The 20,285-nt window shown below is 32.2% G+C and overlaps 1 protein-coding gene across 3 annotated transcripts in view; it reads right to left on the bottom strand.

Moving 5' to 3' along the window:
- The window catches only part of LOC148620985 (BTB/POZ domain-containing protein 16-like), a 42,631-nt gene that overhangs the window by 10,555 nt on the left and 11,791 nt on the right, over window positions 1-20,285 (bottom strand). For all 3 annotated transcript variants that reach the window (XR_015921050.1, XR_015921051.1, XM_088574941.1), the window contains exons 5-15: window positions 19,868-19,980; window positions 16,058-16,259; window positions 14,825-14,955; window positions 13,638-13,752; window positions 12,792-12,861; window positions 12,256-12,318; window positions 9,691-9,758; window positions 9,165-9,284; window positions 4,587-4,678; window positions 3,181-3,263; window positions 686-763 (exon numbers count right to left, since the gene is read on the bottom strand). Coding sequence is in view for 1 of the 3 variants with exons in the window: in XM_088574941.1 (XP_088431067.1) it covers window positions 686-763; window positions 3,181-3,263; window positions 4,587-4,678; window positions 9,165-9,284; window positions 9,691-9,758; window positions 12,256-12,318; window positions 12,792-12,861; window positions 13,638-13,752; window positions 14,825-14,955; window positions 16,058-16,259; window positions 19,868-19,980 (1,135 nt within the window). In the remaining 2 variants the exon portion in view is untranslated. The remainder of the gene's footprint in view (window positions 1-685; window positions 764-3,180; window positions 3,264-4,586; window positions 4,679-9,164; window positions 9,285-9,690; window positions 9,759-12,255; window positions 12,319-12,791; window positions 12,862-13,637; window positions 13,753-14,824; window positions 14,956-16,057; window positions 16,260-19,867; window positions 19,981-20,285) is intronic.

The raw sequence follows: 20,285 nt of genomic DNA, 5'->3' as shown, positions 1-20,285 counted from the left end.
TGCAGCTGCCCCAGAACACCATTGTACACAGGTACAGCAAATGGTAGCCCCTATATATTCAAGTAACATAAAATTAAACTAAAGACTAAAGGAGAACCCGAAACAAGATATACAGATGCCACAAATCCCCGACTTTGGACAGGCGCAAAAAATGCGACGGGGTTAAAGTACTTTGGTGTGACCACAACCTCTCCGTTTAAAATTTGGCTACTGTGCAAAAAGTATTGCACAATTAGACGCACCTAAAATTCAGTTCAAAAAGATTTGAATACCTTGTTAAAACGGCAACAAAGGAACTGAATATGAATTACACACATGTACAAACTAAGGACTACTAGCAGTTAACTGACATACCAGCTCCAGGCCAGTTCAAACCTTCAAAAAGTTATATCCCCATCGTATGTAAAATCAGTCCGAATTCTTCCCATGCGAAACCTAGGATCACCGTAAATCATAAGTCATACAATAAGGAAACAACCCATGTCCTGCCAAAAACTGCTTTTAAATATACATGTAGTATTTTAATTTATCTGTAAAGACCCTTCCATCGAATCAATATTAATACCAAACAAAATGATATCCTTAACCGTCTGACAACAATATCATAAATATATTCCTTACGAATGAGCCTATTCGACGGTTTGTTAACTTCTTGGGGGAGTATCGAGCTTTCCGTGCTACTTACGTCATCGATAACAAAGCCATGCCTAATAGAGTCTGTATTAAAATGTGTGAAAATCGCCATGTCACCACCTCCTTGGAGCTAAAAAAAATCATTCAAAGCTTTGCTACGGCAAGATGTTATTTAAAGAAGATCCTAAACAACAGATGTGCGTTTTATATATTAAAATGTTTCCCCATCCATAATGGTTTTTACCGTTTGATGTCATATCAAACCAAGCGATCTTTTATTTCTGTCAAAATAAAGATTGATCTTAAGGTAATTGCAACAGAAGATATTTTCCATTTAATGCCAACTATCCGGATATTTTTTGTAGATCACAGAACGTGAAAAAATATTTCCGGAAATGTTCGTACTTTTCCTCGCTCACGTTTTTCGATATCTTGCATTTTTGTATAAGTAAGATTTTATATTTTGTAAAGATTTTAATGAAAATATCGGGATGTTTAATTAGTTTTTTTAATTAAATATCCACATTGCAATGTAAAAAGAACTTCAAAATCAAAACGTATATAGAAGACTAAAATTTCTTATGACATTGCTATTAAACTAGGGATATATATTTCTTGCTCAAAACCTATGACCTTGTCAATTTTTTTTTTAAATATTTCTAACCGCTTTAGATTAAAGCCGTATTACATGCTGCTTTCTATGATTAAAATAAGTGTTTTGTCAATTATGTGTAACTACAAATAAATTACAGGAATCATTTTTAACATACTATAATATAAATAAAAAATGTGTTCATTCTTGCTATGTGTCCTTAGTAAAACAAAGAAACATATTTCATCAATACATTTTATATCCTATAACTTTATATTAGGAAACGGTGACTAAAACAAAGAGAAAAGTGAGATTCAAACCTTGAATTGAAAATTTGTATATCTATTGAAACAACTGTATTTACTCTATACATATATTACTATTCTGAACATGTAATTGTGTGACATATTTTGTACAAGAAAAAAACTTGAACTTGACCAAAATTTTTGCATTTCGTTAATTAAAAGTTATCTCCCTTTGTCTTCCGTCATTTCATGACGTTGTTTATTTATGGTTTACCTATTATTACCCCACCCTGATACAAAAACTTCTGTTGCAATTAGTTGAAGGTTTGGGTCAATTGCCTGGATAATATTGCGTTATCATCTCACTGAGAAACATTCATTTGATTGATCTGGAGACTACCATCGCATACAATTTGCTTCAGAGGATATTTTTTTTTATATTGGGAGGATTTCAATTATTTTCGTGTGTACACTATTTATTATTATTTTAATAGTATTTTGTAATTGTAGCAGCCAAAACAAAGATTTAAGTGTTTGTATTGAGCACTTGAGTTCGGTATTGTTTAATGTTCGGTTTACAGTTTTGAAAGTATTGATTTAAAGCGAGTCATATATGAAGTTTATAGACGTAATTTTTTCCTATGAATTACCTAGGAACAAATTAGACGGTACTACAATCGATTTTAATGTTGCAATAAGTTAAAATGTCACATACGGGGGTTTTACATGACAAAATTCTGTTTTAAAAAAATTCAACCAGTTCATATTACAAATGCATCCTTTCTCTTGAAAATTGGTTTCTGATAAACTGCAATGGTAAGAGCAAAATAAATTACACAGAAAACATTGAAATTCATTGAAAAAGTGAGATAACTCTTTAATTTTGTGCAAATTTGGTAGCATAGGTTGTTAGGGCACTTTACAATCATTTTCTGGGTCATTCATTGTCGATTTAAAAACATCTTTTTCTTATTTGACATATATTTGATATAAACATAACATTTAACCGAAAGAATCAGTGGAATAAAATTTACCATGTGCCACCAATATCATAAGAACGGCTTGTTTTCTACATGGAATTTCTATTAATTTTTTAAATTGCCGATATGTTTTAGTATTACATTAGTAACATAATACCAGGTAGTAAGAACAATGTAAAAATGAAGAAAAAAAAACGTCAATTATAAATCATCTCCTGTTTAAATGGTCAGCCATGCTCATATAATCACTGAGCAATGGAAACATAAGAAATAAGCAGAACAGACCATACACATTTCACTATTCGTTTGTCTTGTGCGAATTTTGTCTCAACAGAAAAAATTGACACTTATTCACTCCTTGTGTAAAAGTATTATATTGATAGATTAGTACATGCCTTTTAGATATTCCTAAAGCTTTAGAGGTAAGATCAAGATCTCGGGCCGATAGCAAGCGCAATTTTCAAAAGGCCATGTATTAATCTACAATTATCACCAAACACAAAATGATCTATGATACGCACAAGTAGTATGTATAGTCAGTATATTTTAATTCAACGTGTATGTTAGCACTGTAAATTTTCTTTGTATTGCTATAAATAAATGCAGCAATTTGTAGAATTTCCCTGTTGACATGGCTACATGTATATTTTTCAAACTTATGACAAATGCAGATATTTCAGTGATTCAAAATGTCTTCTTTAAGAAATCTAGTATATAGAATATAACTTACAGATTGATAATGATGTGTCAGCAGATTCATCAGGTCATACTGAGGCAGGATATTCATAAGCTGCATGTCCTTTATCTGATTTGCTGAATAATACGATAATAAAATAATGACAAAATAACTAAAGAATTGTTGATACAGATGATATCATCCGCTTTAGAATACAAAACATGTAAAATGATAATTGTGGACTCAGTGGCTGGTCTGACATTGTATGACGTTATATCTGTGTTGATACCTTCTTAATCCATGTATGGCATAAAAAACAAAAAATAACAACAAAAATGAGTGATAAATCTACAATATCGAAACTAGAAAACTGCTAGCAATGCTCACTAACTTAATCACCCTCTCCCACATTTGATAACGTACACCTTTAGATCTAAATATAAAATAGAAAGTGCACAATGGAAAAATTCTGTGAAGTTTCATTCAGTTCCATTCAGTGGTATTGGAGAGGTAATTGAAAAGAGATAACCCATGTCACCATATTCACAAATGACAAAGTTCATATTTTGCTTTGTGAAAATTGATTCATATCAAAATATGAAATAGGAAATGTACAGTAGGAACATGGAATAACGATTCTGTGCAGGATTTATTCATTCCATTCAGTGATGTAGGAGTAGTAACGGATGAGAGACGGGTCTCCCTTGTCCCTTGTTCTTAAATATTTATATTCATAGTTCCTTTCCTCTTTCGTCTACCACGGACTTGCCTTTTTTGTGAGCAACTCTGCGGGTGTTTCTAGAAAAGCAGAGGACGCTTACCCTATCGGTGCACATGGTCCATGCTCCCCGTTTTTAGTGGAGACCGAGCTGCTCATTTGCTTTTGTTACTTTGTATGTACGATTTCGGTTACTTAATGTTCTTTGTTGTGTAAGTCTGTTTTCTATGTCTGGTCTTTGTCCCTGGATTACATTGTTTAGATTACTGCTATAACTTTGGTTCCCTTGATTACTCTTCCCTATATTCACAAATAATGGTCAATGCCTTGATATGTGAAACTCCCAAATCAATTCGGATCAAAATCTTAAATAGGAGATGCAAAGTAAGAATATGTCGTAACAATTCTATGAAAGTTTCATTCAATTCCATTCAGTTGTGTAAGAGGAGTAACGGATAAGAGATGTCCCCTGCATGTCCCCATATTTACAAATGACAAAGTACATGTTTTGATATGCGAAACCCCTATATTTGTAAATATGTCTCCTTTGGGTTTTTTTTAATTACTCTGCATCTAAAAACATAATAGTAAAACAAAATGGTTGGTGCTTACACTTTTGTGGACGTATTTTGACGTAGAGCCAAATTTTCTAATAATTGTCAACACAGTTGGATTAGATCTCTTAATTTCAACTAAGCACGATATCTAAATATTTTAATATCTAACTTTAAATACAACATACTATCTGTAATTCCTTGAAGCCTAACAATTGAGAATAACGGTGCATATATCTTTCCATCTCCTCTTTCTAAGAAGGATCCACCTTTTGGTAGACTGGAAAAAAACATAAATTAAATCAGATAATCACTGCTATAAAGACATGGCAAAATAAATAAACGACACTACATATACCATTTATGATACATCTGTTACGGCATATGACACAAAATGTACGATTCATGATTCCGATGTACGATGTGCGATATCCTATTCAACAGGCGATCATTACCCACAATGCAATTAACACTTTGTATTAAAAAAACTATAAAAATCAAAGACCAAAATCCTTATAGCCGCTTATCGTCAAAAATCTCTGTCACTGATTTTTGCTTACTTTCAACACTAAAATCTTGGTTCCCTTGACATGACTGCGTACTCTTTTGCAACCGCAATGACTCGAATGTTTCAATGACCCGGAACCAGATTAATCAAAAATTGGCAATGGCTATATATAGATATCGGAGTCCTGATAATATATATGACCTATATATAGTCGATTGTAACGAGCCCCTGTGTGTGAATCGGAAACTGGTTAATATTACATAAATTCAATGCTGACCGGTCATTTCATCTTTTAATATAAACGTTGGAGCGACCTTTGGGTCGCTTATGATATTGACCATGTAACCAGATTAGGAACCAGATTAAACAACTGGCAATTAATATTCATAGATATCGGGGCCGTGCTAGTGCATATGACCTCGTATGTAACGAGCCCCTGTGCCTGAATCGGAAACTGAGTAATGTTCAATGCTAACCGATCATTCGTAAACTTTCCGTTCTCATACAAGCAAGAAACACACGTAGAACATACATGTATGATATTTTAGAGGAACATTTTTTTTCTCGTATGAAGCTAGAACTATGACGCAATGGTGGTAAACACGGCACAGACCTGCATCATTACATGGATTATAAATATATACTTATGCAAAATGTATGCAGTATAAAGTACTGAAACTACAAATGCAAGAAGTCGCTAACAATATTAGCGACTTAAAAATCGCATGCTTCGAAATTCTTTAGAAGTGTTTTTTCCTTTCTTTTTTATATTACATTAATCCTGCATATCAATTCAACTAATATCTAATTATCAAAATTAATTGTAGTTTTATTGCTTTATACAGCTTAGCTGGCTGCAGGGACTAAGGTGTTGGCCTTAGTACAGGCAGTGTTCTCCTAGATGGCACTGCGGAACGAGTTCGAGTCCTGCAGAAAAAAGGAAACATTTATTTATCCCAGTTTCCGGTTCTTTGCACTACTAATTGTTAACAAGATAACTTAACCCGACAAAACAGTCTTTCAAAGTATCGTTCTATGCAACTTTCAAACGTTTCTCACGAAATATGACGGTTTGCTGTTGGGTTGTCGATCTGGACACATTGGCTACATGCTTTGACACAAAATAATTTGTCAAAAAATGTCTCAATAGAAAAGACTGTCAAAGCTGGTTTATTAAAATTGATTTGCTCAGAAATGTTCTAAAGAATGTTAGAAGTTTTCTACAGTTATCCACCCTTGAAAAGTTCGTTTTCAGTGCATTGCAATGAAATTATAACATATTTACCAAAATGATATGGAAAGTTCAGTCGGTTTTCGTTGATTCTTTCAAATGGTTCAAATAGTCAAATAGTGGTATTTCTAATACCATGTTTCACCCATTGCCTGATTCTTACAGGGATGACTGATACTTAATACCATTTGTTCAGTTTTAAATTATTCCATTAAGATTTAAAAATAAATAGTTTATGCGATGTAACAAGGACTTTTTTTGAAACAACAACGCTGTTGCAACCACGCGAACGAGTCATTACTACTCCTCCAAATTGAAGAAAATGGTAGCAATTTCAGGAATGAACCATACCAAAGAGTAGATAATTCAAACACATCCTTCGTCACGGTAACAAGAGAAAGTTGATGACGTAAAGTGTATTAATGTTCGGTATGGCTTGATTGGCATGCATGCCTAACAGAGAAACCAAAGCTCCTGGATGGTATGTATTTCAACTTAACATCCTTTACCTTCCACCATTGCCTTTTGTCCTCATCACCATTCTATGCAGCAAAGAATCATGATTAAATATTTCTATATAAATATTGCTGACGACACTCCTTGAAACACGTGTACAGCATATCGAAATTTGCAATATATATATGATTTTTTTGTCGTTCTTTAACCCCTGGCTATCGCTACGGGTGAAACGATGCCACATAAACGGTCAGTCTGAGGCAAAACAATAATAAAATGGAGTTTCCGTGATTAGTTTCCCTAACTCCTAATGGAAAGGACCATGCTGTAAACGTCCATATATTGGTAACCCTGGTCCTGTTCAAAATCGGACTTTTTATATAGACTTTTTGACAATTTTAAATTCTTTATGATACTGTCAGATCTTACGTTCTTCTGCATTTCGTATGATGTTATTTTAATAAAAAAAAGTTCTGAAAATTGAGTATTTCTTTCATAAATTTTTTGAACATACCAATTTGCGTTTTGTCCTGTAGCTTTTCAATTTCTAACCTTTTATTCACTTTTGGTACCTGAAAGTTGACATAAGTCAACGTTGATCATGTACTTTGGTAAGGTGGTTAGTACCATATGTTCCTTCTATCCTCAGGATAAAATCCTGAGGCTGCACAAAGAAACGACTAAGAAATTTAAACATTACTTTTTTCTTCATCGTCTTAGAATATCAACCGAAAATCGCAACGCAAAACTCTTTGGTCATAATGCATGACTTGCGTATATTCCAAAACCAAAATTAATCCGGCATTGACAAGTTCAAAACGTCTAATTCTCCATCCAAGGTACTTTTTTGACAGGTTAGTATCGTATAAGTCATTATAACATGTAACAGTTATATCGAAAATTTCCTTATAAAATTAGCAAAGCACTTATAAGTAATTGAAGGTATCGGACAGACCTGTCTGTATGACTAAATGCTTGCTATTTTCAATATGCACTTTCCCGAATTTCACAATAAAGTGTACATTTCCTTTTTGATAGCGTATTCAATACTTTTCCAGCAAACACTGCTCGCAATTGGCCACTTTGTCTAAATGCTTCCTAACATTTTCTTGATATTTTCAATATGCACTTTCCCGAATGTTGGTAAATATTCTCTAGGAAGCTTTGTAATTTCGATATCATTCATGCTCCACGTTTTTTTTTGTATCCAAATTGTCCGTTTTTAGCACGTCATGTAACAAATTATTTAATTTTGGATGTTTTGGTTTACTTTTGGACAAGCGGTTATCTTTAAATGATAACAGTATAAGATTCGTGTGCTTATTTTATTTCCTTTTTAATTCTATGGGTCTCTATAATGTAAGTCATACACATAAGTATATCACTTCTTCTGTGCAAACATGCCGTATTGTTAAATTTTGTAATACAACGTTCAGCAGCTCCACAATGCGCTCTATTTTTATTTTGCATTTGGGGTCATCCAATATAGCCATTTCCGATAGCATTCGCCGAATATTTATTCCCCAAATATTTCGGGTTACGGCAAATAATAATAATACTGACAAATTCTGTATCTGCAAAACCGAAAATAACGAACCCTAAGCTATTTTACTTTTTGTTTTTTACACCATTGAATATAGATTAAAGGTTCACAATGATCTCAAAACAAATTCTATAAGCTTTCAGAAAATTAGATCGCTTTACTCTAAGGAAATGAAATTTGTAGTTACCAAAGCTATATTGAAACTTCTATATTTCGTACCCCGGAATTGAGGAGAAAGTGTTTGCAATTTACATACATTTACTTTTGTACCATTAAAACGAACATTTTTTTTAGAAAAATATCTTTTTTTTTATTTAAACAGAAATAAACAATAATATATTATATTACATATGCTTCAAATGATGTATCACATTCATAATACGGTTTAGATCGGGGAAAATGTTTTCAAAAGGCAGATAATAAGACAAAGACCCATTATTACATTTATGCTTTACAACCGATAGACAGCTGACTGTCTGATTGAACATTTGTGAACACTTACTTTAAGTAGGGGGTTTTGTTATTATATACATTACTTACAATAGACCGTCGAAATTTTTTTACCGTTTTTAACCTATAACACCCTAAAGACGGTTTTTGAAATTCGCAGTGATCAACTGTACTTGCCGTTTTTACATATTTGTTTTAAAAGAATATTTTTCAATTAATTTGGAACCCACGCAATTGAAGTCTCTTCATTGGGTAATATAGAGGAAAGACACAGAACAAAAAAACGATGTATTTTCAAAGGGGCTTTATTTCATAAGCCCGCAGTAAAACGATAGCCACCCGACACTTTGAAGTGCAAGACTTGACAAAAGACTTATTTACAGAGTAAAACAAGTCAACCACCATTTCCCCACGAATCATATACGGTACATACTATATCTAGACATATATTTGTTTGGAATAAAGGTAAAAGTTGAGATTTATTCCATATTTTAAAAAAAAAATACGAATCATATTGCCATGAACTTGATGTATCAAAGACCAATCCTTTATAAACTATTAAGACCGTCTTTGTTTACCTGTTGAAATAAGATAGGACAGTGCAATGTGACGGCATTAGTTGAATTCCCGGATTCAAAACAAGGAAAAGCCAAATGGACAAAGTCTTATATATACTGTATTCTGTTGGCACAAACAATCTGAAATGAAGATGGAATCTTGTTTAGTATTACAACTTAAAAATTAATTACACTTTTCAATTATAACAATCAAAGATTATTTGTCATCTAAAAAAATGTTTTTCTGTGCAAATTGTATTTTATCTTGGTGACTATGTATGCATAAATATATATTAACGCTTGGCTTTACTTTGGCAACTCTATGAATTAACATTTATTCCAACAATAAAAATACTTTACATCGTATTTGTTTGAAAAATTACATTGCGTTTATTGTTGGATCAAAAATGTCACATATCGATGAAAAAGCGACATATTATTACGAATAACGGATAGAAAGGTGCCATTGCATGATTTTGGAATGCAGCAATTACCGAAATAATAAATGAAAACCATACATTTAAGAAGTTTACATAACTGCTGATACCTATCTGATTTTAAAATTTTCTGCAGAAGATCCAAGCTGATTTCTCTAATTTGAATTTGGTTGTTCAACTAATTAAGAAAAAAGACAAATCATAATCATTTTAAAGCGACATTAATCTAACAAGAAGGTTTGAAATTGTCTCCGAAATTCTCAATAAAAACTGAAATGTGTTTGACACTGATACTGTACAACTGAATAAACTTAAAACATTCGATACACGCACTACAATTCCAAACAATGGAAGCTTTTGTAATGGTTAGTGGGTAGTTGGTATGTGTCTATGATTTAGTCTGTCACATCGCTCAATTTATGATGGTATACAGTATACCAAATCAAAATCATTTCAGTAAAGTTTGTGCTTAATTTACATTGAATAGTCATCAAAATCAGATGTTTACCGCGAGGAATCTCGAGACATTGAAAGCTGCATATCAAATTTACAACTATTATGTTTATAAAAACAAAATAACCCAACGAACGAATATCTTCAATCGATCATGTTAATGTGTGATATAATGTTATTTCTACTGACATAAAGCCAAAAGGTTCTATAGAAGATAAGAATGAAAAATCTGAACAAAAATTATGTGAAGTTGTTTTTTTTCATATTTTTGTCACATTTGTGGAGAAAATGTGAAGCGACAGTTTACTTATGATGTATTCAATTATTTAGTAAGGCATTCATGGTACAATAAAGATGCAAGTTAAAATAAATATCTGATCTTAGTATTTAGAAAGACAATCTAGAATATCGGGAGATGTACGAGAAACAAAACCTTGGATTTAATGTGGCATGTACTTCATTCAATATTTAAAGCTGCATTAGCTGTCATTTTCGTAATTATTTGTTTCTGTTGAAATATATCTTAACTTTGAATCATTTCTACTAAATTGTACTGTTCCTGTATAATTTTATTTGATATCCACAAATAAAATGCATTAAATACATGCAATAGGTGCCCATATATTTATTGTCTTGCAAGACAAAAACAATCGACCTAGATAAATTCGTATGCATGTGACTTCTGGTAAGGGTCGCTTCTTTAATAACAAATCTGACTGCAAAACGGGTAAGAAAGACCGACGGACCCAAGCCATAAAGGAAAAAACTTCGAATATAACGCAAAGATCCTTTTGAAAATTACGTATTGTGATATAATGTGGCTTACATATGGTAATTATTTATTAGAAAACTAATATAAAAAATAAATGAAATGAAATGAAATGAAGACACGTGCTTACTTGTGTACCCAAAAATTGTTATTTTTTACCAAGGTTAACGTATTTTTAACCCAGGTGAATGTCTTGTCGGCAATCTTCGGCAGTAATGGCGAAAAATAATTAGATCAGAGCTATCGATCTTCTCTGAATATAAAAACGTTGTTTTCACAATATTCTGTAGGTATTATTGACATTTATTGCATCAACTGCATTACTACAAACTTATTTTATTAAATCAGCAAATTTCAGTAGAATCAGAACTAAACAAATTTGGCAGCTAATGCAGCTTTAATGTACGCAATGGATCCAAACATTATAACGTTGATATCAAAATTTCATTGGACAATTCACAATGATAAGCAACTCAAAAAGGAAAATTTTATGTCAATATGGTTGGATGCAACTTTCCTAGCAAATATTCCTAAATATGTTCCTTCAGGAAAGGATACCTGTTTCACATTTGGATTTGAAAAAAAAATCATGTACTGATTTCATAAGAAATACAGCACGACAGAATGATGAACGGTCTATGAGTTTTCGATTAATGCCCATTTCCGTCACAAGAGTACGTGACCGTAACAAAAGGTTTTTCGTCGCCTATCAAGATATGTTACATTTAGTTACCAACCGAAAATTCATACTCTTAGTGTTTATGATGAACACCGGAAATCTGACGTTAGTATCAGATTCGTTATTCCATTAAAAATTAGTAGAAGGAATCTTGAAGAACAGAAAAGAAAATGATGCATACATGTACCCGAATGGCATTGATTATATAATATCGGTAAGTGTGAAAAGATATTTATTACCGAATATCCAGATCTCAACTGTACAGGAATAATACAAAATAAAAGTTGTATTATCGACAGTGTGCAGTGGAAACGCTAGCTTTGGTATTTAGAAATTTCATTGATAATGTGTAACAAACTGACGGACGTTTGCATCTGTCGCTAATTATTCTGTTTTCATTCTTCGGTAAAATGTTACAAGGTAGCATAATCGCATTGGGTAGGATGAATTTATCCTTAAATACATATACGGCTTTTTTTCACTACATAACTATGAAAAATATTAATATCAGACGTCTTGAGTTATTCACAGCCAAACCCATAAGCAATAACAATTAATACATTACTACAGGCGTTATATGAAAATTTGAGACGATGCATCCTTAATTTGGGGTTATAATTTTAGTTCTTTTGTTCAAGAACTAGTATAAAAGAAGTTATATGCGATTATAAACATTAATGTACTAACATTAAAATTAAAGAATGTTAGTATAGCTAATATGAGAGGTATGAGGATGATGTATGATACGACATATACGATTGAAACGAGCATAACCTCTTTTAACAAATTCAGTTCCAGCCATCTTTCACATGCTTTGACAACTTCAATTTGGCGAATCTAACAAAAAAGAAACAAAGAAAGTAAAATTCTGCAAAAGTGTGGCATTTAGAGATACCCCGACAGGTAATAGTGAAAGGGGGATGACAAAATGTTTAAAATGGCCTTCCGTGAAAACTACAATTTAGAGTTTGCTGAATACTTTACTTTACCTGTGTTTTATGACACTAAACAAATGTGCAGTTTCAAAGTCATCATCATGAAACCGTCGGGTACGGATAGACGGTTGGACACGCAACTTTTTGGAGAGCATCATATAATACCATATAAAAATAATGTCCTAGAAGAACTCATTGACCCTCATTTCTATTTTCAATTGTTTTAAGTACTTCTTGTATACAATTATTATTTTTTAATTTAAATCTTTCTATATTTTTGACTCTAATTCTACTGATGGTGGTACTCATTGAAACACGTGTACAACATATCGAACTTTGCAGTATGTATGATTGATGTCTTTGTATTTTACATACCTTTGAGCATACATTGTAATATCTACAAACAGTCATACAGGTTATATTCATCAACATCATTTTTGTACATCTAAAAAAAGAACAATATTGAAGGAAATATATGTACAGTGACAATGTACAATATACAACTAGAAAACTATAAAAAGATATATTTAATAAATTATAAAAATGAACCAATAAATCAAAAATGCTTTTGATTTTTTACAATGATATCAGTTGGTTGATAAATGCCCTATAAAATGTATTTCAACAGAAAAATACTCATACTGGATGCTGTCCATCACCAAAATATAAATTTATTTTGCGGTGCAGACACGCTGTGGATTAGCATTGTAATCCACACTGAAACATGGTGTACAGTTGAAGGGGTAGTATTTCAGTAATCAGGACAATTCTAATATAAAAGTACAATGAAGTTATCATGTTAATGGAAAATTAAAATATCTAACTAATGATACCACATTTAAGACACAATCGATGTGCAATAGGTTTTAATGGCTAATTTACGCGACGTTTTATAGAAATCTCGAAAAAAGCGTTAAGCAACATTTGATTGGTTTTGACAATAAATGAAAATCACCTTAAGACATTTAAAATTAGCTGAAATGTTAGGCAATATGTTGATTTCTATATATGGACCTTTACTGTCTTCGGTTCGTAAAAATGTTGAGAAACACTGTTTTTGCTTATTTTTTTCTCAATAATGCTTCGGATTTTTATGCTTAATCAATAAGAAAAATAAGAGTACATAAAATCATATTGGAGTTAACATGTTGGAAGATGCAAAAGATGTGTTACGTAAGCCTTTAATGTAAGTTTAATTTATATGATGAAATCTTGACATACTCATCAACAAGAGGTTGGTATCCAATACAAGCAGCAGCAGTCATAACTTGTGTAACTTCGTCAAGGGAAACAAAAATGTCATCACAGTACAAACTACCAAGGGCAACAGCCATACCTAAAAAAAAAGGCATTTTTTTTATTTTCAACAAAGCCGATCTTCTTTTAAAACCATTAATAACATTTTGATCATGTCCTTTTTTCTAAGATTTTCTTTAAATGCAAGTCCTCTTAGCTTCAATTCTGATATCCTATGTTTGTGCCAAGTTGAGTGCTATGACTTTAAGCTATTCCCGACAAAAATAGAGACGTTACTGTAAAGTCAAATGCCAAATTTTGTCCATTCGGCTGTATGAAGTCATGCTGCAAAGTTAAAAACAGGAACAACTTTAATTAAGTAGCCGAAATTTTGCTACTTACTGAACATGATTAATCTTTAACCTGGTATAATTTTTTGTATTCAAGATCGCCAAAAATCGTAAAATTCCTTAAAGCAAGCGCCATTCTTATCGAACTTAAACATTGTACTTTTAACTAAACTTTTGAAATTATATTGGTTATGCTGTTATATGATATCGTAATTGCTGGAAAACAGGCATTCGTTTTGTGATGATTTAATTTCCGAAATAAAATAATCTACGTTACATGTATGTATTTAAATATAAATGGAAAGCTTTTTTTGATCATCGATTGTGATAAGGGGAAGTTTTCAATTAAAAAGTCTAAATCATCATGCTTTTTATAACATTCTGATTTCAAACTTCCAGTGTCATCTTTGTAAGGATAAATTTATGAGGTAAGCAGAATATGTACTAGTGAATAGTCGTTTCTTTCATTTAAAATTCAGTCGTCGGTAGGACAAATTTACATAATCCTTGGAATTAGGACAATTTACCGATAATGCATTTTCTACACAACGGGTATTGAAATTGAAGAACTTAGCAATTAACTATTTTTTTCTGTAGTAGACTTTGTAAAGTCTTATCTCCTTACGATTTGTTAAAAATACCGCCAATAACAGCGCTGATTTTGTCCACCAGTTACTTCAATATTATAACATCAAATTCAGAGTACTTCATATTATAAATGTTTTTTTCTGCATGATACAAACAATGTGTTTGAAAAGGACATTATGGAACTACAAATTACACTTAGTGGGTATTATTGTAAATATAAGTTACTATACACACCTCGTTTTGTAAGAAGAGGATCTCTAACATCTAATTTGATCGTTGCTAAACTGTAAACACTCTTTTCTGAAAATTGAGACAAATTATCTTTCTTCTCAAGTTTATCTTCTACAAGTTCGTCTATACTCAGTCTGCCAAAAAATAGATATAACTGCTTTTCAGAGTTATCAACAACGTCAAATATAAATTTAGAAGTTCGTATGAAAGTTGAACATCGGTTTTTTGTTAGACTTTCAAGGACCTAGCCAAATTCTGTCTTGTTTAGAAACATAACTAGACTTAACTGTTACATATACACAAAGAGTAATAAATGTTCGCTCGCACTGTTCGTTGCCACAAGATCATTGAAAATTATTGATTTTCTATGCCTAAATGCTTTTTCCACATGAGACCACATCATATTTTCTTAATTTTGCGAGCCCTTGTTTAGGCATATTTTAAACCATGTATCAAGTTTATGCCTTTTTGCCAATTTATAACGAATGCTTTTAATGATAAGAAACGGAGTAAATTAAACCATATCTTCTCTATGCTATTGTGGTAACATAAGTTAATACACACAAATGTTTATCCAATCTCTCAAGTATAATACTAACTTTCAATAATAATTTCAAAGCCTCAAAGATTCTTTTATTTATTTGAATTTCAAGAAGAGTCAACTTTGATTTCCAGTATGACGAATCGTAAACTCTTGTCAAGTTCTATTTTAAAACATTTTATGTAACAAGCATCTTTCAATTGATTTTATTTTATCTTTTTTACATTTTTTTTAAAACTGCCATCTTGAAATAGTTATCTAGTTTTCTAAATATGCCGTTAAAAAAAACTTCAAAAAGTGCTCTCCGTTTGTGCCAAGTGTATTTGGTCCATTAAGTCATTGTAGAGGACACTTGCGGCCAACTTCGGGTTATTAGGCAAAAGAAGGATAATAACAAGAAATGTTGTATTAGGATGCCAACACAGAAATCAGTAACACAAGCAAAAGTGTCGCTTTACGCCTACATCACATGCCGCTATTGAATTTAGAATGTAAAGTTTACCGAAGAACTCAAATTTATTTTACAATCGAACTGTATTCAAATTTTGAAAATATGCTTTATATGCAGAAAACTGCCACCAAATAGCAGTAATGATGATATTTAGGAGCGGAAGCAGTGGCAAAAATTACAAAACTACGTTCATTCGTTTTTTGGGGAGCTAGAGATTGGCAGTAAATGATGCAAAAACTGTTACCTATTACTAATATCTTTATACTCGTTACTATAGACATTGTTCTTCTTGATGTAGGTGTCAAGTGTTTTTGACGCTGAGTTTCTATAATACTTCTGCATCTTTGGACGATCAGCTGATTGAAGAAGCTGTGATAACACCTGAGCTTTTTTCAAGTATGGGCGATGTAATTCCCAGTCTATACCCAGACATGTCAACACTACATCTAAAACACAAAAAAAATCTTGATTTTTTTTTGTTTATATCATGTTAAGTAGAAAAAAAGATTAACTCACAATTATCAACTTTATAAGATATTAATCTTGATTTTTTGTAAAGCCAGAAGAATGTTTTAAAGCTTGATCTTAGGTCAAAAAAGATAATATGTACCATAACAACGGTGTTTTGGGGTTTTTTTTAATCGAAGAAAATCGATAGCTCTGATCTAATTATTTTTCGGCTATTTCCGAAGATTGCCGACAGGACTTTACTTTGGTTAAAAAAAAATAACAATAACCGATACACGGGTAAGCAAGTGTCTTAGTTACATTTCATTTAATTTATTTCTTGATTGGTTTTCAAATAAATAATGACAATAACTAGATGCGATATATCAAATCCCAGAAATTAGGATTGTTTAGAGATAATACGTCATCTATATAGCGGAAACTGAGATTAAAGGATCTAGCCAAATGATATTCTTCCTATCGGATCAAATCAGCTATAAAGTCAGCCTCATAAGAGTGAAGAAATAGGTCAGCAAGTAAAGGAGCACAATTTATTACGTCCACCACACTGGACAAATATGTTGTCGATTAAAAATTCCAGCATTTTGTAAACATCTTCCTCTGTACATTTGGAAGATGATTTGGAATTATTTCTTACAAAGTATGAGGAATCTCTACCAAGAACTATAAATTTGTATTTAGGTGCACCATCTTTTTTTTTTGGAAAAACAACGATGTATAATGTTTTTAAGACGGGATTTTAACTGAGTATGTGGAATAGAAATATACAGTGTTGAAAAACCATAGGTTTCAATGCTATTATATTCAGATAATAGTCTTGAACTGATTGTCTCCATAAGATCTTTCGAATTGTTCAGGATCCACATTGAATTAATACCACTACGGGAGTAACAAGTGTTGTGGTAGGACTGCAGACCATCTTTGACAGTTGGGAGAAAAGAAGTTAAAAGTTTTGAAAGAGGTTTGGTGGTAATGAAACGTTGGTTGTTCGTTTGCATTCTTGTGGAGTTTAGGAATCCAGTACATAAACGGTAAAGCACAATCATCATCCTTGGTAGAGAGACTAAAAGAGGACAGCACAGATTTATGGTTTTCCACAATCTCTTCTTTGGAGAGTGTGGTAGCAGTATATGTCTTACCACTGCTATTATTTTCTACGTATAGCTCTGATAATAAACATTTGATGCAGAACATTTTGCAGACAAAAACAATGTTGTTTTGGGCTTTGTCTGCTGGTGCGACAACATATGTGTCATGTATAGTAGACAATGTTTTTGCTACACTGGGGTCTTTGAAAACTGATGTAGCTTTGGCACTCATTGACCTACTTAAAACTTTCATTCGTTTCAAAATTAAAGACCTCGCGGCCTTTAACCACTCTGAAAGAGAATCAATGTCTTCTTGTTCTCGTTTTATCCATTTTCTTGCATAGTCCTCGACGGCATCCATAAGAACTTTAAAGCTATAATTCCAATTTATGGAACGTGGTTCACGGCACTTGGGACCTTTAGAAAGGATATTACGCAGAGATTCGTTTTCGATGATGGTTAAATCTCCCGTAAAGACGTGACCAGAAGGACCATATTTGAATGGAGAGTTTTTGCATGAACAGTCAGGCGGTTTAGCCTTGAAATCCTCAATCTCGAGGTTCTGCAATAGTCTTTTATAATTGAAAATTTTAGATGCAATGGGTGAAGTATAGGAATATGAAATAATTGGTATGGATTTGTCTCTGAAATATGGGGGAATTTTGTTGGTGACGTCTTTGTGATGGAGGATGTTAGCCTAATTAATTGCATCTATACCTTTGTTGACAAACTGTAGTGGAAGAAATGATCGTTTTTATTCATCTTGACTTTTCACACAAACTGGTTCAAAGAGTCTGTGGAAACCAATATCCAAAATGATGGCAACAAGTCTGTATAATGATGAGGTGGGGTCAGAAAAAGAAGTGTCAAGACTTGTTTTGTAAAGGAAGTGAAGTAGAGTGAGAGGTATAGAATAAAGTTTGGTTCTAATGTGATGAAGTCTAAGAGGTTTTTGTATGAAAGGAAAGAGACCATCTATCGAGACATCATGTAACTTAGGTGATGTACAGTGGCGATGACCATGACTCCTTTCCCGTCGTGGATTTTTGTCAAATAAATTCATCACATTTATGCTATTGTTATATTTGCTTGAAAGGTTTCCTATACTTTTGATGTTGTCATTGCTTCCGTAAGGTATTGCAGTACCTAGTCTGCGTATCAAGTACTCCTCTCTTTCCCTACGATAGTTTTTACTTAGAACGGGACTGTTCGTAGGATGGTAATTTTTTTCTAAAATACGAACTGCCATAGAAAACCGGCGGACTACGGCACAAAGTAATGTTACAATGCGTTTAATCATCATGGTTATATACTTTTGTTTGTTTTTTTTTTCTATAGTAAGAATTTCCGAAAAGTGATTTCAATACATCATATATTTAGATTGTAAGATACTTTTATGAATATGCATTAATGTTACAAAAAATGTGACGAGTATATTCAAAAGGATGATATCACTGTTATGGAATTTCATGGATACAATTGTATGCGCTTGTCCCAAGTCAAGAATTTTTGGCCTCTGAATTTCTTTTTTTCGTTTTCATCAGTTTAATTTTTATGTTACTTGATTATATAGGGCAACTCTTACCTGTACCTGTGTATAATGATGTTTTGGGACCAACTGCAACCTACTTTGTGGTATGAGAATTTTTACGTCGTTCATTGAAGATCAAAGGGTTGCCTTGGGTTGATATTTTCACTCAGGTGGGGTTGTTGTCTCTTTGATATATACACCATACCTATTCTCGTTACATTATGCACATTATCTCAGCTCTTTTGAGGCGTTTACCTTTTGTGTTGTATTTATTGTTAAACGTTTCTATAAATTATATATATATAATTGAATATATCTCCCTTATTACAAACAACTGTTGACCATAGAATAGAGTATCCCCACAAACTAAAGAATGAAGACAAACGTGCTTTCTTTGGACTGTTTTTCAAAATGGACCATACATTTGAGGATCTACACAAAGATAAATTTATGATAAACAATTTTTGACCATTCGTACTGAACCATTCTTTTACTTTCTGGAATACCTAGTGATTAAACAGGTATAAATGAGCTAATTTCTTTTGCTTTAGGTATTATTTATGTATGCATTTTTGTTTGATTTTTTTATTCAGAAATATAAAGAGAGCGACACTTACATAAGACAAAATTAAAGTACAGTTTTCATCAAAACTGTAGATGTTTCAAATGAATCATCTGTTTATTTTGCAAATTAATCATCAAAATTTTACATGTTTCAAATGAATCGTCTGTTGATTTTGCTTAAAATATAAAAGATAAAACACCTCAACTGTCGGCAGTTGAAAAACAACGCACGACACAACTCTTTTTTATTTGCAGTGATGTCATTACAAAATTATTATGATTCTACAGTTATCAAATTGTAAAGAACATAAATAGATTCATCACAGCTTCGGTTTGAGGTTACGATATCTACGTTAAATCAACAAGGTTCAGGCATAAGTACATTTCTGAATAAATAAATTACCTGGGTCAATAAATCTCATGCTCTTTTGTGAATGGTAAAGGAGTATATCTTTTGGAGTAACTGGTATTGTAGGAATACACTTCTGTACAGGGCAAGTTGTAGTAAGGTTTGACCTGTAGATACATTATAAATTATTCTAAAAACAGTTCATATGAGTGAAAAAAACATTATAAATTATTCTAAAAACAGTTCATATGAGTGAAAAAATTACAATTTGCTTCGTGGTGAATTATGATGTTAATTCAGGAAGCATTGGGACGTTTTTAATACTGGTGACAAGAGTGGTAACCGTAAGTAATCAAATTCGTAAAATAGTTTACGCACAGCATATGTGGTAAACGATACACAGCATTTTTTTTCTATTTGTATCTTTTCATTTATGTACGAACACGTTTATTATGTCCAAGTGTCTACATGT

The sequence above is a fragment of the Perna viridis genome, chromosome 3 (assembly GCF_037379345.1).
Source record: "Perna viridis isolate PV_CMFRI_1.1 ecotype Kerala chromosome 3, ASM3737934v1, whole genome shotgun sequence".
In the NCBI taxonomy this organism is placed as follows: Eukaryota; Metazoa; Mollusca; class Bivalvia; order Mytilida; family Mytilidae; genus Perna; species Perna viridis.
The sequence above is the reverse complement of the archived record's forward strand: the minus strand, read 5'-3'. Positions and strand labels throughout refer to the sequence as shown.